The following is a 22,489-nucleotide window of genomic DNA, read 5'->3' as shown; positions in this document are numbered from 1 at the left end:
GACAGAGAGAAAGGTCTTCCTTTGCCGTTGGTTCACCCTCCAATGGCCGCCGCGGCCGGCGCACTGCGGCCGGCGCACCACGCTGATCCGATGGCAGGAGCCAGGAGCCAGGTGCTTTTCCTGTTCTCCCATGGGGTGCAGGGCCCAAGCACCTGGGCCATCCTCCACTGCACTCCCTGGCCACAGCAGAGGGCTGGCCTGGAAGAGGGGCAACCGGGACAGAATCCGGCGCCCCAACCAGGACTAGAACCCGGTGTGCCGGCGCCGCTAGGCGGAGGATTAGCCTATTGAGCCGCGGTGCCGGCCTGAAAGCCTTATTATTTTAAAAGATTTTATTTATTTGAGATGTGGAGTTACAGAGAGGAAGAGACAGAGAGAAAGGTACAAAGGTGGTTTGGGCTCATCAAATATTTCTGTTTCCTACCTTTTTCAGATCTCCTACAATTTGGTTAGGGCTAGCCTTTCAGTAAACAAGCTTACAAATTCTCTATGTAATACATCCACAGAAGCATAAGTTTTCAATTTTTCATAATTGCAAGAAAATAAAATATTTATGCAACAAGAGTCACGTAACAATTCTTTTTAAACAATACAGTATTGGGGACATTTCTCTGTATCAAGTGGGTCAACATTTTTTTTTTGACAGGCAGAGTGGACAGTGAGAGAGAGACAGAGAGAAAGGTCTTCCTTTTCTGTTGGTTCACCCCTCAGTGGCTGCTGCAGCCGGCGTGCTGTGGCCAGCACACCGCACTGATCCGAAGCCTGGAGCCAGGTGCTTCTTCTGGTCTCCCATCTGGGCGCAGGGCCCAAGGACCTGGACCATCCTCCACTGCCTTCCTGGGCCACAGCAGAGAGCTGGACTGGAAGAGGAGCAACCGGGACAGAATCCGGCACCCTGACCGGGACTAGAACCCATTGTGCCAGCGCCGCAAGCGGAGGATTAGCCTAGTGAGCCGTGGCGCCAGCCATGCGGTTCAACATTTTTAAGAGATGAAAAGATACAGGTGCCGGTGCTGTGGCATAGTGGGTAAAGCCTCCACCTGCAGTGCCAGTATCCTATATGGGCACCAGTTCAAGTCCCGGATGCTCCACTTCCTATCCAGCTCTCTGCTATGGCCTGGGATAGCAGTAGAAGATGGCCCAAGTCCTTGGGTCCCTGCACCCACATGGGAGACCCGAAGGAAGCTGCTGGCTTCTGGCTTCAGATCGGTACAGCTCCAGCCATTGTGGCCATCTGGGGAGGGAACCAGCAGATGGAAGACACCTCTCTCTCTATCTTTCTGCCTCTGCCTCTCTGTAACTCTGCCTTTCAAATAAGTAAATAAATCTGAACTTCTCCAGCCCCAGGCTGTAAGGAGGCACCCAACTCCCCTGCCTCAATGCCATCAGAGCAGGACAAACAGGGACTCTGGACTTTCATTGTCGTCAGAAGTTAACACAGCTCCCACTGTCAGTGCCAGTGGGAATCATGTGGGACCCTGGACTCCCACCCCACCTGGCAGTAATGAGGTGACCCTCCCTGTGGGGATGGTGTCAGAGATTTAATTAAAAGTCAGAACTTTAACCACCTTCTAGTACTCCTATGTTCAGATCCTCTCTGAGGTATTAGTGGAGAGTAAGGGGCGGTGATGGAAAGGGGCCGGGTGGGGGGCCTGGACTTTTACCCCAACATGGCAGTGAGGCAGTCCCCCATATCCCCTGCTGGAGTGGTGTTAAAAGAACCCAGCTGGGGGGTGGCGCCATGGCAAAGCTGGTAAAGCTGCTGCCTGCAGTGCTGGCATCCCATATGGGCACCCGTTAGAGTCCTGGCTTCTCCACTTCCGATCCAGCTCTCTGCTGCAGCCTGGGATAGCAGAAGATGGCCCAAGCCTTTGGGCCCCTGCACCCACGGAGGAGACCTGGAAGAAGCTCTTGGCTCCTGGCTTTGGATCGGCACAGCTCCAGCCATTGCGGCCATCTGGGAGTGAACAAGTGGACAGGAGACCTCGCCTCCTCTCTCTCATTTTTTCTCTCTCTCTCCCTCTGCCTCTCTAACTCTGCCTTTTAAATAAAATAAATAAATGTTTTAAAAAAAAAAGAAAACCCAACTCAAACAGAATACTTAAATAAGATCCAGAGTCTTGCAACCTAGTACCCAAAATGTCCAAAACAAACTATTACTCAACACGCCAAGAACCAGAAAGATATCAAACTGAATGAGAAAAAAAAAAAAAAAAACAGATGCCAACACCAAGATGATAGATATATTAAAATTATCTGACAAAGATTTTATTTTTTTAATTAGTTAATGAATTGAAAGGCTGAGACGGAGTAGGGGATTATCCATCTGTTGGTTCACTACCCAAATACCCAGAACAACTGGAGATGGGCAAGGCCAAAAGCAGTGAGACTGGGTCTCACTCTGGGTCTTCCAAATGAGTGGCAAGGACCCCAGTACTTGAGCACCTGCTGCCTACCTGGGTTTGTGTTAACAGGAAGTTGGATCAGAAGTGGAACTGGGACTCAAACCCAGAAACTCTGATTTGGGATACAGGTGTTCTAAGTAGCTTCTTAACCACTGCACCAAATTCCCAATCCCTGACAAAAGTTTCAAAGCAGCCATTATAAAGATATTAAGCAAGCAACTGCAAAAACACTTGAAAAACAAATGAAAACAATAAGAGAATTGGCAAAGATATGGAAAAGCTCAGCTATATATATATATATATATACACCTAATGAAAATTTTAGAACTGAAAAATACAATAGCTAAAAAACTCAAATGAATGGGCTTAACAAAAGAATAGTTGAGATGTAAAAATGAGTGCACTGGAAGATAAATAATAGAAATTACCTAATATGAAACAGTAAAGAGGAAAAATAGGCTAAAGAATGAACAGAGCCTCAGAGACCTTTGGCCTACACACACAGATCTCACATTCATGGCCTGGGAATCTTAGGAGAGGAGAAGGAAGATGTGCTGAAAAAGCACTTGAAGAAATAATGGCTGAAAAGTCTCCAAGCTTGGAAGAAACATAAAGTTAGAGTCAAGAGACTGATTAAACTCCAAACAAGATAAAACTATTAGGAAATTCATGCCAAGACGTCACTGAACTTCTGAAAACGGAGAGCAAAGAAAATACCTTTTTTTCTCTCTCTTTTTTTTTTTTTAAGATGTATTTATTTGTTTGAAAGGCAGAGTTATAGAGAGGCAGAGAGAGAGAGAAAGAGAGGTCTTCCATCAGCTGGTTCACTCCCCAAAGGGCCACAATGGCCAGAGCTGGGCCAATCTGAAGCCAGGAGCCAGGTGCTTCTTCCAGGTCTCCCACATTGGTGCAGGGGCCCAAGGACTTGGGCCATCCTCTACTGCTTTCCCAGGGCATAACAGAGAGCTGGAATGGAAGTGGAGCAGCCAGAACTTCAACCAGCACCCATATGGGATGCTGGTACTGCAGGCGGCAGGTTTACAAGCTATGCCACAGCGCCGGCTCCGAAAATATCTTAAAATACAGAGAAATAGCATCTTACCTAAAAGGGAAACCAATTTGAATGACCGTATGCATTTTGTTAGAAACCATGGAGATGTGGCCAGCGCCGCGGCTCACTAGGCTAATCCTCCGCCTTGTGGCGCCAGCACACTGGGTTCTAGTCCCGGTCAGGGCGCCGGATTCTGTCCCAGTTGCCCCTCTTCCAGGCCAGCTCTCTGCTGTGGCCCGGGAGTGCAGTGGAGGATGGCCCAGGTACTTGGGCCCTGCACCCCATGGGAGACCAGGATAAGTACCTGGCTCCTGCTTTCAGATCAGTGTGGTGTGCCCACCACAGTGCACCAGCCGCAGCGGCCATTTAAGGGTGAACCAACGGCAAAAGGAAGACCTTTCTCTCTGTCTCTCTCTCTCACTGTCCACTCTGCCTGTCAAAAAAAAAAAAAAAAAAAAAAAAAAGGAAAGAAAAGAAAAGAAAAAGAAACCATGGAGATGGAGTGAGCATTTAGCCCAGCAGTTAACATACCTGTGTCTCACATCAGTCAGATTACCTGGATTCTAGCACAGGTTCTGTTCTTGACTACAGCTACCTACTAATGCAAACTCTAGGAGGCACCAATAATGAATGACTCAAGCAGTTGAGGTCCTGCTACACATGTGGGAGACCCAGATTGCATCTCCAGCTCCCAGCATCTGCTTGGCCTAATTGCAGGCATTTGGGAAGTGAACCAGAAAATGAAAGTGCTCGCTTGCTCTCGTTCTTTCCACACTCCACCTCCTCAAATAAAATTATTTTAAAAAAAAATTTTAAGAAACCATGGAGGGGCCGGTGCCGTGGCTCACTTGGTTAATCCTGCCTGCCCGCCCCATACGGGTGCTGGGTTCTAGTCCCAGTTGCTCCTCTTCCAGGCCAGCTCTCTGCTGTGGCCCGGGAGGGCAGTGGAGGATGGCCCAAGTGCTTGGGCCCCTGCACCCGCATGGGAGACCAGGAGAAAGTACCTGGCTCCTGGCTTAGGATCAGCGTAGTTCCAGCCATAGTGGCCATTTGGGGGGTGAACCAACAGAGAGAAAGAGGGTCTCTCTCTCTCACTGTCTAACTCTATCTGTCAAATAAATTAAAAAAGAGAGAGAAAGAAACCATGGAGACCATGAGGAAGCAGCAGGTGCTGAAGAAAAGAACTGTCAACACACAATCCTGTATCTACTGAAAACATCCCTTAAGAATGCAACTGAAGCTGAAAGTAGGTGGTACCTGGAACTTGGAGATCACCACCAATGAGTTATTGTTCAATGGGTATAGGAGTTTCTGGTCAATGAGTCTTAAGTTTTGTAAAATGAAAGTAGATATGGAGAAAGATGTGGTGATGGTTACAAAACATTATAAATGGGGGCCGGCACTGTGGTGTAGCAGTTAAAGGCACCACCTGCAGAGCCTGCATCCCATACAGGCACTAGTTCTAGTCCCAGCTGCTCCACTTCCAATCCAGCTCTCTGCTATAGCCAGGGAAAGCAGTGGAAGATGGCCCAAGTCCTTGGACCCCTGCATCCACATGGGAGATCAGGAGGAAGCTCCTGTCTCCTGGCTATGGATAAGCCCAGCTCCAGCTGTTGTGACCATCTGGGGAGTGAACCAGTAGATGGAAGACCTCTCTCTTTCTCTCTCTGCCTCTGCCTATTTGTTACTCTGCCTTTCAAATAAATAAATAAATAAATCTTTTTTTAAAAAATTATGAATGTAATTAATACCACTGAACTGAACACTTAAAAATGGATAAGATGGCAAATACATGTATATATGAGGTCTTCAAAAGGCTTCCGGAAAATAAGTAGTAGGACTTCGGGGACTTCAAAAATTTTTTGCATCAAAATAAACTTGTTTTTTAATTCCATTTTCTATGAACCTTTGGAAGTGCCCTTGCATAAGTGCTTCTGTGTCTTGGCCTAAAATATTTAAATTAATTTGCTGTAATTTTCTAGGTTACCAGAAAGATGAAATCTTTGTTTTCAAGTATCTAGTTTCATCTCCAATCTTTCGAAGGCCTTAAAAAAAGGAATATCAGGCCGGTGCCGCGGCTCACTAGGCTAATCCTCCGCCTTGCGGCGCCGGCACACCGGGTTCTAGTCCCGGTCGGGGCACTGGATTCTGTCCCAGTTGCCCCTCTTCCAGGCCAGCTCTCTGCTGTGGCCAGGGAGTGCAGTGGAGGATGACCCAAGTGCTTGGGCCCTGCACCTCATGGGAGACCAGGATAAGTACCTGGCTCCTGCCATTGGATCAGCACGGTACGCCAGCCGCAGCGCACTGGCCGCAGCGCACCAGCCGCGGCGGCCATTGGAGGGTGAACCAACTGCAAAAGGAAGACCTTTCTCTCTGTCTCTCTCTCTCACTGTCCACTCTGCCTATCAAAAAAAAATAAATAAATAAAAAAAAAAAAACAAGGAACACCAAACCATTAAGGCTTGTTTTCCCTAAAACATTGCATTAATATATAATAAAATTGTTGAAAAGTACTTGAGGGGGAATAAGCTCATACACAACACAAGATTTCAGAAAATGTCACTATTACAAAAAAAAAATATGAAGAAGAAACCATAGCAATAATGTGTGACTCACATCCATGGTTTTCTTGAATTGTAAGCTCTTTTGTTTATGGACAGCATCCATTATAACCTCGGTCTGTGAAAAGAATACAAGCTCTATTAGTGAAAAATAGAAATTATCATCAATACTGGCTTATCTTGAGGACTATCATTCAATCTGGTTATCTGTGTAGTCTTTACACTATTCAGGAAGCAGATATGTTATTTATACCCCTATTTCACAAATAAGGAAATTGCAGAACAAAGAGACTGAACAATTTGCCCAAGGTCTTGTGGAGGATGAGTGATGGTGCCTATCTTTGAACTTGAGCAGACTGTGTGGTCAGACACCATGGAAACTCACTGATCACGTCAATAAACCTGCAATCAAGGAACTCTGGTTTAAAAAACAGAATTTCAACATTTGTTCAAAAATTCCATTTATATTTTCAAAGAGCTCTTTGTTCTGTAAGCTTATGTCTGCAGTAGTTAAAATAGGGATTTTTGCCATTCACTTGAGTGGTCCATCAATGATACACCCTCAACCAGCCAGGTGCCTGGGTGGTGAGAAGGGCAGACACATTTCTAGGACAGCTAAGAGAGGCTGCTCTGCCCCCCTTACCTTATCCAGGCAAGATGAATGCCCCTGTTGGGTTTCCTTGGGAGCAATTCCTTTGCTGTGACTCCGATGTGAATATTTTTATTAGTCACATGGTTCTAATAGTAAAAATGTACCTCTCAGACATAATCACAGTGGCTTGCATTTACCAAGCATTTGTGTGCTAAACAGTTCTCACATATCCCAAAAACTGTTTGAGTAATATCATCTCCATTTTCCGAAGTTAACTCACCCAAAGTAACAGGCTTGGGAAGTAATTTGAAATTTGAACCTAGGAGGCTTACTCCGGTGCCTTTGTTCCTAACCACAGCTCTACACCACCATCAGCCTTATGATAGCTCCGTAAAACCAGTGTGAAAGACGGAGAGATACAACAGTTCAAAATGAGACCTGGCATTGGCTTTGTGCAAAAGTGCTCTAATTATGCTGACAATGAAATTCTGGATACACAAAAATTGGAGCTTTTGCTACCAAGTGTGGTTGGACGGATTTTTCAAGTCATCTTCTAGTCCAGGTGAAAGTGAGGTACCAGGAGCTGGTCATTTACTTGCTAATGGTGAGGGCAGGGTAGACACAGGACAGACAGAGCTCCAAATGAGCCCCATGCAGAAAGATGCGGGGCAGCCCTTGCCATCAGAGGCAAGAAGCTGTGGCTCACAGGAGCAACTGGCTCCCTCAGCCAGGAGGAAGAGCTGGGTTTATTTCTTTAACAGTGGTTCCTGATTTTCCCAGAGTAGCTCAGTTAGCAATGTTGGTCTATTCCATGGTCCTTCCTAGTCCAAACACACTCACTGCCACTCTTCCAGTTGGGAACTGCTAGGGTTTTCTATTTCGTGACCCTTCCTTATCTCTAAATTCTACATAACACCTGCCACAAGCACCTGTCAGGTGGCAGCCAAATTCTACCACTAGCCAAACCCTTTTACTTCCTGTCCTTCCTCCCCCTGCCTTCAGGGATCCCTGGCATTTGAATTTGGCAGGAATCTAGAAGTCAAAATTTTAAACTTCTTCAAAACTGAGAAGTGGGCCTCCTGGGACCCACGAGGTGACATGCTTTGCTCAAGGCCACTCGGGCTTCAGATGCCAGGCCCAGCTCTGCCTGCTACACCACCTTGATTTAAGTCTCCTCGGGTCCATGCTGACTTACACGGTGAGCTACTCATGGCGCTCAGCGAATCAAAGCCTCTCTTCCAGGTCCCCTTGGAGAAGTTGTTCTTATAGGACTCTGAGACTTTCTATTCAGACGAAATCAGGGGGAATTTGATAGCATTAAGGGAGTGTGAAAACACAATGATCCCTGCTATAGGGCGGAGGGATACAAGAGGGAGGGGGAAAGAAAGGAAAGATTTGCAAATGGCCCAAAGGACCCTGAGGTCAATTATAGAAATGGCTGCTTTGTGGTCCACTTTTCTGTCTACCCACACTCAAACTGTTCTGAAAACTGGAAGTGTCTCTCTTCGTAACCCCGGAGGTGGCCAGCAGCAGCGAATAAGGTGACTAATGAGTTCTTTGCCATGCAAGGGCATTTCTGGGCTGGGGAAGGAATCTCCCAGTCTCCCATGTCAGGGCTCCTGAGACAGGCCCTGCAGGCCTGACAACCTCACCACCGTCCAGCTCCTACACAGCCTTTCACTCTGCTGGTCTTAGCTTCCATGTCACTTCCTGCAGGAAGCCTTCCCCAGTCTCACAGATGAGGTTGTGGGTCCCCACTGCATGTTCACTGTCTCAGGTCCTAGGGAGACGTGTGTGACCCAAAGCCTTTACGAAGCACAGATAGCATGGATGTTACAGCCCTAGACTCTTCCTTCCCCTATCATCTGAGGCGCGTCATGCTTGGTCACCATGACTGTGTCACATCAGTCCACCCAGCCACTCTATATACTTAGTGAGAAAGGGTGACCCTGTGCACTTTGAAACATGTCCATCTCAGGAAACATTAGTTGTATGAGTGAACACACCACAATACTTCTGACCGGCTCTTCCACCCGCACTGCCCCCGTTCCAGCTACTCAGACAGCCAATGGCCTTCCTTGATAAGTGGAAATGGCTTCATTTCCAAAAAGTGAAAAACTGAAACATGTATGGCATGGCCAGTACGAAATGAGAAGTTGGCACTAACACATTTTCTATCTAGGAGAGAGATTTTTCTCAAGTATCCAAATACGGAAGTGGCGAAATCCGAGTCCATTGTGACACAAAAAATTACAAATGTGTTAAGAAACCACGGACTTCCCAAAGAAGGCGCAGAAGATATCTTCCTGCAGGGAGGGCACACAGAAGACGGGGAACTTGGATGAGAGCTTCAGGCTGGACCTAGGTACTCTACCAGCTCAACAGAATTCAGGGGGTATTCTTCCAACCGCAAGAATTGGTCTGTGTGACTTATTATGCAGAAGCTCCAAAGGCCTTGCAAAGTGAACAAACTCGCCCTCAAAAGGGCCAGGGCACTCAGAGACAGGAGGAAAGGGCTCCTCTCCTCTTGGTGACAATGCCTCCGGCTGTCCGAGGCATTCTGCTTCGTGAGTGAGGCTGTGAGATGGGCAGAGAGAGTCGTATGCTAAGAGCAGCTCAGGAACTAACAGGAGAGGTAAAGCAGGAGGCTTTAAGATGCCACATCTGCTCCAGGTGCCAGTGGCCTCCAAGACACTAGCTGGACCCAGACTCCAACTTCGAACCAAAAGCCAAGTTGCTGAGACTGAAGCGAGGGTGGATCAGCACTAACCTGGTCGCTCATTGGGTACACACTGCAGACACAACCCTGGAGATAGATGGGGAAGGGTCAGGACGAACAAGGGAAGGGTTTCCAAGGGGCCGCCAGGAAGGGTGCAAGAGGCCTGGGCACACAGAGGCGTCCCAGGAGATGGGAGTGCAAATCTTCACATGTCACATTAGATGTCTGGCCTCCGTGAGGCCAGAGTTCCGGCTTGCAAATGAAATATACAAAGAAATCCTGTAAGGGCCCTACTGAGCTGTAGGATCAACCTGAACATCTAAGTCTTCAGGAATGAAGAGAAAGGAGTCTGAATAGTGGCTGGTCCAGCCTAAGAAACACTTAAATATAAACCTTAGAGCTTCCCCAATACTTGCCAGTTTTATTAACACTTGAGAACATACTCCTCGCTATCTCTCTCCTTCCACGTAGTTGGTTGGAACGAATCCCATCAATGAAAAAGAGTCTACATATACATGGCTGCTTTGAAGACAAAAAGGACTTGGATTTCCCAACGCCTCAGTGTCGCTATTTGTGAAAGAAGGTGGTCTGACTACATTCTGATCTTCAGGAGATTGAGTCTCCCCCAGGTCTTCAGCCCTCCCTTACTGCCCTGCTCAGGAGGAGGAGTGTGGCCTGGGAGCCTGCCAGCTGGGCCCTGCTGGACCGCACTAAAGTGGTCCCCTTCCCAGTTGTAATTTGAAATGTGGTAGTAGATTGGAAAAGAAGAGGAATGCAAGCTGGACCCTTGAACCCTCAAAAATTTTCAAAGGACGCCTGGCTGCAGGTGCAGAAATGGTGCAGAGCCTAACGGCCTGGACTGAGTCCCCACAGGATGACAACTTCTCAGGTTAGACAAGGGCGTGGCTGCACCAGGTGGAACCCTGCCAGGGAGCTGAATGAGCAGCCAAGCCCGGGGTTTTCTGCGGGAGCAAAGGAGAGGTCTTCACACACAGGCAAACCCAACCTTTTTCCGTTGTAGCTTTTGCTTTTCCCTAAATTCTTCCATCTTCCTGGCCTCTTCTCTTAGAGTCTGTGCAAGCTGAATGTGACATTGTGCCACGTTGTCTACTTCTGCAAAAAGAATTTAAAATAATCAGGGTCTACAGATGTCGTGATTCACAAATACAAAGCCATAGAAAAAAAATACATACAGCTGTCTCTCTGTGTCCACAGGAGATGGGTTCCAGGACCCACTACAGATACCAAACTCCATGCACATTCAAGTCCCTTATACAAAATAGCATACTATTTGCAAAGAACCTAAGCAGTACTCCCATGTGCTTTATATCATCTCTCAATTACTTTTTTTAAAGATTTGATTTATTATTTGAGAGGCATAATTATAGACTGAGGGAGAGACAGAGAGAAAGGTCTTCCATCCACTTGTTCACTCCCCAAATGGCCACAACAGCCAGAGCTGGGCAGATCTGAAGCCAGGAGCCAGAAGATTCTCCAGGGTTTCCCACATGAGGGCAGGGGCCCAAGCACTTGGGCCATCCCCCACTGCTTTCCCAGGCCATAGCAGAGAGCTGGATTGGAAGAGGAGAGGCCAGACTAAAGTCAGCACCCATATGAGATGCCAGTGCTGTAGGCAGAGGCTTAACCTACTATGCCACCGGACTGGATCTTTCAATTACTTTTTAAAACCAATATATTGCAAATACTATGTAAATAATTGTGTCATTTAGGGAATGAAAACAAGAAAAAAAGTCTGTATACAAGGGGCCAGTATTGTGGCATAATGGATAAAGCTGCCACTTGCAGTACAAGCATCCCATACAGGCCAGTTTGAGTACCAGCTGCTCCAGTTCCTAGCCAGATCCCTCTACTAATGGGCTAGAAAAATCAGCAGAAGACGGCAAAAGTCTGTGGGCCCCTGCCACCCAGGTGGGAGACCTAGGGGAAACTCCTGGCTCCTGGTTTCTTCCTGACTAAGCCCTGGCCATTGCAGCCATCTGGAGAGTGAACCAGCAGATGGAAGGAAGATCTCTCTCTCCATCTCTCCCTGTCTTCCTGAAAGTCTGACTTTCAAATAAATAAATAAATAAACCTTTTTTAAAAAATAAGTCCACGCATTGTCAATACCGACACAATTACTTTCCCTGAATATTTTTGACTCACAGATTGGATGTAGAACATGTGGATGTGGGGGAGTCTGCTGTGTGTGCACAGTACAGGGGCAAGTGTTAGAGCCTGTATCACCATCCCTGGCCACCAGGATTTACTGAATCCCTCCATGTGCTCAGCATTGGCCTGGTCAAGAAAACCAAGGCAAGAAAATGTATAGCTCGGGGCCGGTGCCGCGGCTCACTAGGCTAATCCTCTGCCTTGCAGCGCCGGCACACTGGGTTCTAGTCCCAGTCGGGGCACCGGGGTTCTGTCCCGGTTCCTCCTCTTCCAGTCCAGCTCTCTGCTGTGGCCCGGGAGGGCAGTGGAGGATGGCCCAAGTACTTGGGCCCTGCATCTGCATGGGAGACCAGGAGGAAGCACCTGTCTCCTGGCTTCAGATCGGTGCAGCGCGCCAGCTGTGGTGGCCATTTGGGGGGTGAACCAACGGAAGGAAGACCTTTCTCTCTGTCTCTCTTTCTCACTGTCTAACTCTGCCTGTCAAAAAAAAAAAAAAAAAAAAAAAAAAAAAGAAAGAAAGAAAAGAAAATGTATAGCTTGACCTCCTGTTTTACCTGTTAGCAATCCAGTAAATGCTCAGGCCCGGGGAGAAAACCCAAGGTTCCTGCTCATGCAGCTTCCCCCTAGGAGACATTACTAAAACAACTACTAAATCTATCAAATTGGATTCTTCATTCTCTTAAGATGCCCTCCAAAATTCTTTTCTTTTCTAAAATCTCATGATCTTGAACATTTATAAGAAAGGTTATACATCAAACTTTTGGCTATTGATAGTTATCTCAAAGTAAATAGATCATTGATGATTTTTGTCCCTCATTTTCTAAGATCTTTACAATAACCATAGCTTGCCTTTGTAATAGAAAAAAAATAGACTCTTTATTTTACTTGTTCTAAGAAACCAAGTTGAAGTATGGCATTAAAGCTAGAAAAGACTGACAAAGCTGATCTAAGAAAAAATGTTAAACTTTTTTGTGTGTGTGTCAAAATAACCCTGCAAAAGGCTAGAAAATACATGACAAATGGAAAAATACTTGCAATTTACGTAACAAGGAGCAAATGACTTTATTAAAACAGCTTTCACAAAGCAAAAGAAGCAGACATATTTCAGTATTTAACAAATCAGTTAACATAAAATTCAAAAAGCATGGCTAAATAGCCAATAAACCTTTATTCAGCCTTAACACAAATTAAAGAAAAAAAAAACTTAAAAACTCAAACTTTGCAGTTTGGTAAAATTTTTAAAGCGTGAAAATTCTTGATATTAGTAGCATGGGGGAAACAGCACTGCTGGGCTGGGGGGGTCAGAGGAGGAAACAGCACAACCCTTCCAGGAGGAGAAAATCTGGCATTTTGTGAAATTGAACATTTTAGACATAAAAGAATAAGACAGAGCTATCTAACTAAAATGGAAAGCTGTCTGATACATTGTTAAGTAAAAAAGCAAATTATAGAGAAATAGGCATAGTGGGGTCTTGTAAGAATTCACTCAAGTCTTTTTTTTTTTTTTTTTTTTGAGAGAGAGAGAGAGACAGAGAGAAAGGTCTTCCTTTGCCGTTGGTTCACCCTCCAATGGCCGCCGTGGCCAGCGCACCACGCTGATCCTATGGCAGGAGCCAGGTACTTCTCCTGGTCTCCCATGGGGTGCAGGGCCCAAGTACTTGGGCCATCCTCCACTGCACTCCCTGGCCACAGCAGAGAGCTGGCCTGGAAGAGGGGCAACCGGGACAGAACCCCAGTGCCCCGACTGGGACTAGAACCCGGTGTGCCGGCGCCACAAGGCAGAGGATTAGCCTAGTGAGCCGCGGCGCCGGCCCACTGGAGTCTTTTGATGTGTGCAATTATAAGAAAGAATTATAAATGCTTAGAAAAAAGTCAGAACGGACATATGATTGCTTCATTTAAAAACATATGCTCTGGGGGCCGGCGCTGTGGCACAGTAAGTTAATCCTCTGCCTGCGGTGCCAGCATCCCATATGGGTGCCAGTTCTAGTCCCGGCTGTTCCACTTCCAGTCCAGCTGTCTGCTATGAGCTGAGAAAGCAGTAGAAGATGGCCTAAGTCCCTGGGCCCCTGCACCCACGTGGGAGACCAGGAAGAAGCTCCTGGCTCCTGGCTTCATATTGGTGCAGCTCCTGCCATTGTGGTCAATTGGGGGAGTGAACCAGTGGATAGACTCCTCTCTCTCCTCTCTCTCTACCTCTCTCTCTACCTCTACCTCTACCTCTACCTCTACCTCTACCTCTACCTCTACCTCTCTGAAACTCTGACTTTCAAATAAACAAATCTTAAAAAAAAAAAAGACCATAATTCAGAAATAAAACTTGAGAAGAAAGACTGTTGAGGGCACCAAGACTTGTATCTTCCACGTGACCTCCAAACAAGAGGCCAAGTCAATAATCAGCCACCCAAGAGCAGCAAAGATAACCACAACAGGAAGGAGAGTGATGTAGGGAAACAGAACTTTGCCTCTGCAGAGCTGAGCCCCGACCATTTTGACCTTGGTGTTTCTGAAGGCTTTCCGTTTCCTTTCTCTTTTTTTCAACCCTTGAATTTTTAAAAACATTTTATCTATTATGTTTGTTTTTTATTTGAAAGGCAGAGAGACAAGGAAAGACCTTTCATCATCTGGTTCACTCCCCCCAAACATCTGCAACAGCCAGGACTGGGCCAGACCAAAACCAGGAGCCTGAAAACTCAATCTGCATCTCCCACGTGAGTGGCAGGGAACCAAGTATTTGAGCCATCACCTGCCACCTTCCAGGGTGCACATTAGCAGGGAGCTGGAATTGGAAGTGGAGCCAGGACTGGAACCCAGGTGGTCCAATATGGGATGCAGGCATCCCAAGCAGCAACTTAGCACTACCCCAAACACCCTCTCTTTCTTTTCTGAATCAAACCTTACTACTCTCAAGAAGCGTGATAAAATTAAAACACCCATTCAAAATTAAAAAGTACACCAAAACACACAAGAACCTCCTCCCATTGGAGTTTCTTCTCAAAGGGCTGAAGAAGGATGCAGAGGGAGCCCCATTATTTTAGGATAAGTATCCTGGCCTTCAGAGAAGAGAAAAATGAATAAGAATTCTTAAGGAAACAGTAGGATGTGGTTCTAAGAAAAAAGATCTCAAACTGCCTTAGGTAATCGGCCTGAAGATTATGAATTCCTTGCAAACTTCTTGTACTTAAGGTGCCTTAGAAACATCCAAGAAGAACCATGAGGTAGATACCAGGATGTAAGCTCAGTGCTCTGCACTGAAGATACACATCCGCACGTCCTCTGAGTAAGGGCAGTAGCTGATGCAGGGACAAGCATAAGGGCTGGGGCCGTGTCCTGAGGACCTGCCACACCAAGGAGCTCGACAGAAAGGGACAAAGAAAGCGACAGCAGAGCAGCCGGAGAAGCAGGAAGACGCCAAGGGCGTCAGAAAGGGTGAGAGCGTCAAGAAGGAAGGAGCGCTCACAGCGCCCAATAGTCAAGGCAGATGAGGCCCGAGAGTACTCACGGGACCCAATGGCACAGAGGTCATCGGTGTCCTTGGAGAAAGCGGTTGCAAGTGAGTGGGATAGCCACAAGCCAGAGCAGGAGGGGAGAAAACCAAGAGTGTTTCCTTTGATGCTTGTTGTAACTAGGATTTCTCCTGGACAAAAATGTCTGGCACTTTGGGAGAGATGGCAAGACCCTCACTACACTGTCCCTGTGTCTGAAGCCCTGCACTGGGAGATGGCTCTGGGAGGAGGAAACCAGTGCTGGCCTAAGAACATACAAAGGGTGAGGCTGGTAGCAAGCCTGGCTGAGGTAGGTGGACTGGGGTTGGCCGTTCGAGTGACTAGGTCTGAGTTAGAACTAAACAGTACAGACAATTCTTGGAGATGGTCATTCTCACCACGGTTCCTGGATCGATGGCAGCATCACTTGGGAACTTGCAAGGCATGGGAAATCTCAGCCACGCCCCCACCTGACTTCCTAATCAGCAACTCAGGGCCTGGGTCCAGGAGTCTGTGTTAACAACAGGCTCTCCAGTGATTGGGTGCTCACCCCTGCATGAGATGCGCTGCTCTACATCACACGCACATCGCGATGTGCAGTAGAGGGTTCTCCAGCTCATTTCAACCCTGAGAGTGTTTCTCACCTTAGGAGTTGCTCTAACTTTCTTTCACCCATTATGAAATTGCTGTTCCAATTAAAATGCACTTTGGAGGACAGACATAAAGCTTGCCAAGAGTAACAAATACTTAAAAAAAAAAAAAAATCACTTACGCTGCTTGAAGACTTCCAGGGCCCGCTTCAGGGTGCTAAAACACAAGCACAGATTTGATTTCAGCTCTGGAAATTGCACAGTTTTACTATAATGCCTTTGCATGCTTTTCTCCATCTGCATCTTATCTTAAACAGAGAAAACTGTGAAGTAATCACAAAACTATTAAAACTATGGGAAGACTAGGACTTCTTCAGGGGAGTTTCCTCGATTCCAGGCAATTCTAAGCAACTGTTCACTGCGCACTGGGGTAGGCCAAAGCGCCACCACTCTTTGTGCTTCCTTTTCCCCATGATAACACATGTAATAGTTATGGGCCTTTATCATAAGGATATCAGTCATTCTTTAAAGTACAGCAACCAGAGGCCAGCGCTGTGGCGCAGTGGGTTAACGCCCTGGCCTGAAGCGCCGGCATCCTATATGGGCACCAGTTCAAGGCCTGAGAAAGCAGTAGAAGATGGCCCAAATCCTTGGGCCCCTGCACCCTCGTGGGAGACCTGGAAGAAGCTCCTGGCTCCTGGCTTCAAGTCAGCCCAGCTCCAGCCATTGCAGCCATCTGGGGAATGAACAAGCAGATGGAAGACCTATCTCTCTCTCTCTCTCTCCTTCTGTCTTTCTCTCTCCCCCTCTGCCTCTCTGTGACTCTGCCTTTCAAATAAACAAATTGAGTCTTTAAAAAAAAGGAATCTAATATATTGTTATCAACTGTAGCAACCATGTTGCACTCATACTCAGAACTTGAACTTGTTTGTCCTAAATGAAATTTTCTAAGCATTGACTAACTTCTCCTTCATGCCAGCCCCCAGTGATTTCTTCATTTCTGTTTTTCTAATTCCCTAATTATGTTCCATATGTTGCTTAATGCATGTACTGACTTTTTAATTTAACTATGCTATATTTCTTTGTATAAGTTCTGGTTCTCCTTCAAAATTCTTGGCACTTCCAAAAGTCACTGGCTCATGCTTTAACGTCACTTTTATTTTCTTGAATCATATTACACATACTTGCTTTTTGAACCTGTTAATTCTAGCATCCAAAATTTTTGCATGTCTATTTCTGCTATTATTACTTCTGCTAACTCTTATTGCGGTAACGTGTGTGTGTGTGTGTGTGTGCATTACAAGTTCACTGTGTTTCTGTAGAAAGGATCTGTGTTCACAGCTGCCACATAAGTAGAGACCTTACCTCCCAGGCCACTTTAAAGTTTTCACTTAGGATTGGTCAGACCACTACATTGCAATTTGGCAATTTGGAGTTCCAGTCTGCAGGCAGTCTGGCTTGTGATTACAGATGCCTTCCCATTCATCCACAGTCACCTAAATAGCTTCTCACATCAGCCTTGGAAATGCAGTTCCAGTTCTCAAACCCTGTGGCTTTTTCCTGTCGGAGGCATGCACTTAGAAGAAAACTGCCTGGCTTTACCAAGGAGCACAAGGGAACGGTGTTGGATTCGCTCTGTGTTGTAAGTCAAATGTCAAATGTGTAAGAATATAAGAAATACCATTTCTGAGCAGATTGATTCAGCTAAATATCATCCCCAGGATGTGGTGGAGAGAGTATGACTATGGAAAATCACATCACCACAAGAGTTTTTGAATAGATTTCCAAATATACTTAATTTTTAAATCAAGTTTTTTGGTCAACTGACCCACTAATCTTTCATAAAATGGTCTAAACACTTTTTGAACAACAGTAAAACTTATCTAAGTTAAATCAGTTTTAATCTTTGGATATACAAATATCTTACATTAAAAAGAAACAAAAGAGGAAAAAGACAACAATCCTTAAAATCTAAAACTAACTTCAGAAAATATATTATTAGTAGAAATACTGATATTGTTTTTGAAGCACTTTAATATGTATTGTCATATAAAGCAACTAATTATGATAATATTGTCAGATTTTCAGTATAAAAGTAAAGAAATAAGAACATAAAATTAAGGTTAGGTAGAATCCTATGCAGTTAAATTATCAATATGAACTCACACTTTTAAAATCTGACCCCTTAAGGACCTAGAAACATTGACACCTCCATGACAATAATCAACACTGGAACGGAGTTTAGTCCTGAAATACAATTAATCACTGAAACAGATATTACTTGGAGAAATAGCTGATTCCAGGTCTACATGTAAAGCATTTAACTTGTTAATAACTGAAAACCTAGGTGACAGAGAAATAATCACAACGTCCACGTGACTAAGTAAAGAACGGTAAAATCCTGGGGACGGGTGTGTAGCTGTGCATTATGCTTGTCTTTTCACTTTTATGTGTTTTTTAAATTGGCACTTAAGGGGCCAGCGCTGTGGCCTAGCAGGTAAAAGCCGCTGCCTGCAGCGCCGACATCTCATATGGGCGCTGGTTCGAGACCCAGCTGCTCCACTTCCAATCCAGCTCTCTGCTATGGCCTGGGAAAGCAGTGGGGGATGGCCCAGGTCCTTGAGCCCCTGCACCCACATGGGAGACCTAGAAGTTCCTGTCTCCAGCTTCAGATGGGTATAGCTTCAGCCATTGCGGCCATCTGGGGAGTGAACCAACAGATGCAAGACACCTCTCTCTCTCTCTTTCTATCTTTCTGCCTCTGCCTCTCTGTAACTCTGCCTTTCAAATAAATAAATAAATATTTTTTAAAATAGCACTTAAAACCATAAAAATAAAGTACGATTTATCAATGAATAAAAAAAAACCTCTCCTTGTACTAATGTCCTACATCTGAGAGTGTAACAAGTTTTTTTAGGCTTACAAAACCATTAATATTTGACATATCTCTCAATATCTTCCTCCTTCTCAATAGTCCAATTCTGGGATGAGTGTGCGTGTGTGCATGTGTGTGTGTGTGTCATGCATGTGTGCATGGACGTGTGTGTGTGTGTGTTTAGGTTCACACTTCCATCTTCCTTCCTTCCTTCCTTCCTTCCTTCCTTCCTTCCTTCCTTCCTTCTTCCTTCCTTCCTTCCTTCCTTCCTCCCTCCCTCCCTCCCTCTCTCCTTCCTTCTTTCCTTCCTTCCTTCCTTCCTTCCTTCCTTCCTTCCTTCCTTCCTTCCTTCCTTATAGAAAGCTATGTGTGTGTTTTACAAGCACGAAAAGAGGAAGGGCAATGTCCCGTCCACCCTCATCAGGACCCCTGAGGCGGAGGGGACACAGACCCCCAGTGCGTCCCTGCAGGTATATGCAGCGCAGCCAGAGCAGTGACCAAGTATGCCATGTGATCACACCTGCAGAGAGAGGCCTGACCTATTCTCTCAAGCCTCCCTCAACAAGCTTTTGTTGGGGAAGAAATCTAGAGATTTCCATGTGAGTAGGACCAGCTACATAATCTGTGAGGCACACCACAAAATGGAAATGTGGGATCCATTGTTTATAAATTATTAAGACTCTCTGAATGGTGACCACAGAGCATTAGACCAATTACAAAGCCCTTCTGAGTGTAGGTTCCTGTATAATGGCCATGAAGCCAGCCCTATATATATGAGGGAGTGTGGTGCTAAAGCAGGCATTGTGCCCAGCTCATCTCTGTATCCTCAGAGTAGTCAATGAATGACTGAAGAATAAATCATTATGGCAATTTAGGTGCTGAGAACTACAAAATGGTGCAAAGACACTCTCATAAGTATCACAAACCATAAACATATACATGCATAATCTCACATATTTTCTAATTATTTTATTTAAAATATTATTTTTAAATATATGATGATAAGTCCTTTTATTAAATTTCCAGTATAAAATTATATATAATACGATCCTACCGATGAAAACAAATACCCATAAAAAGACTTCGAGGACAATTTTAAAAAATCTTAATGATGGTTTGTGCCTGCATTGTCCCTTCCAGCCTTTCTCCTGCTAGTCTCAATCTTTCTCCACTGTGAACACACTTGAACCTACTGGTAACTCTGCAGAAGCAGAAAGAAACACGGTACCTACTGGATCTCAGACTGGCCACACGGCTTCTTCCTGGAGAGGTTGAGCAGGTCTTTGCCATACTTCTCCTCGATCGCTGCCCTGGGGGACAGAAGAGAAAGTCATGGGGATGTCTTAGAGCTGACTCTTAGCCATGGAATGCATATTGCACACCACTGCCCTTGAAGGCAAAACTGCATCTTTGTCAGTACAAGCTTGGATACAGCACCATTCTCTAAAACACAAAACTCTATGGAACTGGGACCAGAAACTCTATGGAACAGGGACTAGAAAGACCAGTGGCCTTCCTCCCCAATGTGGTCTTCTCTAGCTAGAAGTCCCTAGCATGGATACCACAGCAAAACTGAGCATTTTTAAACAGTGAATTAAGAGTTATTTCTATTAAAAACTGTACCCCAGAGGTCCCCATTTCTTCCATCCTCTCGAAGAGGGCCCTCTTACCACTGCTACAGTTCCTCATTCACAGTCAACTCAAATATACAATTCAACGATAGCAGAGAAGGGGGATGTCAGTGTAGGCCGTCTGTAGTTGGCATGCCTTCACTTCTGTGAAGCAGTTATTCTTAACTCCTTCTGGGGCCAATCTTGTGTCACAGTGGGTTAAGCTGCTGTCTGTGCTGCTGGCATGCCCAGGAAAGCAACCCAGGATGGCCCAAGTGTCTGGGACTCTGCCACCCATGCGGGAGACCCAGACAGAGTTGAACCCCGAAAGTCCCCCTTCATGCTCTCCTCCCACCCCACCTCTCTGCAGGTAGCCACAGCATGAGCTGAATCTTCCCAGGTGTTTTTCTTCGCATTTCCACACCTGTACTCATATTGCACTAATCACTTATACATACCTTTAGTTTTTTTTTTTTTTTTTTTTTTTTTTTTGGACAGGCAGAGTGGATAGTGAGAGAGAGAGAGACAGAGAGAAAGGTCTTCCTTTTTTGCCGTTGGTTCACCCTCCAATGGCCGCCACGGCTGGCACGCTGCGGCTGGCACACCCCGCTGATCCGAAGGCAGGAGCCAGGTACTTCTCCTGGGCCCCATGGGGTGCAGGGCCCAAGCACTTGGGCCATCCTCCACTGCCTTCCCAGGCTGCAGCAGAGAGCTGGCCTGGAAGAGGGGCAACCGGGAAAGAATCCGGCGCCCCGACCGGGATTAGAACCTGGTGTGCCGGTGCTGCTAGGTGGAGGATTAGCCTAGTGAGCCACGGCGCCGGCACCTTTAGATGTTTTTACAATCGAGACCATTGTATTATTTGCTGGTCTTCTTTTCACCTGATAGGGTGGCATCTGGCACTTTCCTTATCAGTACACACAAGTCCATCATGTTCATAACATAGTAGTACAGAATTCTCACCTCATTTATTTCCAGGTTTTCCCCTCCACCAGAAGAAAAGCTAAAGGAACACTTTCGGCATGCCTCTGAGTGCTTGTCTAAGAGTTCAGAGAAAGTGGAATTACTGTATCAGAGGCAAGTGCATTTTAAGTTTTGAAAAGTCATGCCAAGTTGCCCTCTGAACAAAACTTTCTCAATTTGCACTTCCACCAAAAGTATATAAGAGCTCCCATTCCCAGGAGCCCTCACCCACAAAATAGATATTACTCCTTTTTTTTATGCTACCAGTCTGGGGAAGGCGTAAGAAAGAGCTCTCATTTCACTTTGCATTTCCAAGATTGCTACTGTGATTGTACATTATTTTATACATTTATTGGGCTTTTCTTAATTCTTCTACTGTAAGTTATGTGCAATTTTTTAACTGAAGATTCTGCTTTTTTTCCTATTATTTAGTAGAAGTTCTTTTTTCTTTAAGATTGATTTATTTATTTGAAAGGCATACTGAGAGGGAGAGGGAGAGGGAAAGGCAGAGAGAATGATCCTTTCAAATGACCTCAACAGCTGGAGCTGGACAGACTGAAGCCGGGAGCCGGGAGCCAGGAGCCAGGAGCTTCTTCTGGGTCCCCCACATGAGTGCAGGGACCCAAGCACTTGGGCCATCCTCCACTGCCTTCCCAGGTACATTAGCAGGGAGCTGGGTCAAAAGTAGAGCAGCCAGGCCCCAAATTGGTGCCCAAATTACCAGTACTGCAGGCAGCGGCTTTACCTATGCCATAGCTTCAGCCCAGAAGTTCTTTTTAAAAAAAGAGTTATTTTATTTATTTGAAAGGCTGAGTGACAGAGAGGGAGAGACAGAGAGAGAAAGAGATTTTTCCATCTGCTGGTTCATACCCCAAATGACCAAAACAGGCAGGGCTAGGCCAGGCTGAAGCCAGGAGCCTGGAATTGCATCCTGGTCTCCCACATGGGTAGCAGAGGCCCTGGTACTTGGACCTTCTTCTACCGACTTCCCAGGTACATTAGCAGGAAGCTGGCTTGGAAGCAGGGTAGCCAGAACTCAAACTCAAATTCATGGGATGCAGGTGTGGCATGGGGTGGCTTAACTTACTGCACCATGATGCTGGTCCCTCCAAGTTCTTTAGGTACTCTGAATATATTATTTAGTCTTACACATGTTACAAAGTCTCTCACAGTCGTTCATTTGCCTTTTTCAAATAATGACTTTATTTTATTAAAATAATACACATTCATTATGTATAAAAATAACAAACAAAAAGAACAGAGAGGGAAGTAGCAAAGCATCCAAATTCCACCAACAAATTAGTACAAACATTTGGTGATGATTGTAATGGACATTTATTTTTTAAATTATTTATTTATCTATCTATCTACCTGAGAAGTATAAAGACTGTGATAGAGACAGACAGATCTCCTAATCACTGATTCATTCCCCATAAACCCAAAACAGCTGCGGCTGGGCCAGGTGGAAG

At 45.7% G+C, this 22,489-nt stretch overlaps 1 protein-coding gene across 11 annotated transcripts in view; it reads right to left on the bottom strand.

The window, feature by feature from the left end:
- PSTPIP2 (proline-serine-threonine phosphatase interacting protein 2) overlaps positions 1–22,489 on the bottom strand; it is a 77,910-nt gene that overhangs the window by 18,397 nt on the left and 37,024 nt on the right. For 4 of the 11 annotated variants that reach the window (XM_017344148.4, XM_089305190.1, XM_051851259.3 and 1 more), the window contains exons 3-6: positions 19,680–19,757; positions 15,755–15,789; positions 10,335–10,441; positions 6,073–6,135 (exon numbers count right to left, since the gene is read on the bottom strand). In XM_017344148.4, coding sequence (XP_017199637.2) covers positions 6,073–6,135; positions 10,335–10,441; positions 15,755–15,789; positions 19,680–19,757 — 283 coding nt within the window. Of the gene's footprint in view, positions 1–6,072; positions 6,136–10,334; positions 10,442–15,754; positions 15,790–19,675; positions 19,758–22,489 lie in introns of all 11 variants that reach the window. The other 7 variants (XM_017344146.4, XM_089305191.1, XM_017344147.4 and 4 more) reach the window with 4 other exon arrangements.

Source organism: Oryctolagus cuniculus, chromosome 10 (genome assembly GCF_051225735.1).
Source record: "Oryctolagus cuniculus isolate XC-2025 breed Fujian yellow rabbit chromosome 10, ASM5122573v1, whole genome shotgun sequence".
In the NCBI taxonomy this organism is placed as follows: Eukaryota; Metazoa; Chordata; class Mammalia; order Lagomorpha; family Leporidae; genus Oryctolagus; species Oryctolagus cuniculus.
The sequence above is the reverse complement of the archived record's forward strand: the minus strand, read 5'-3'. Positions and strand labels throughout refer to the sequence as shown.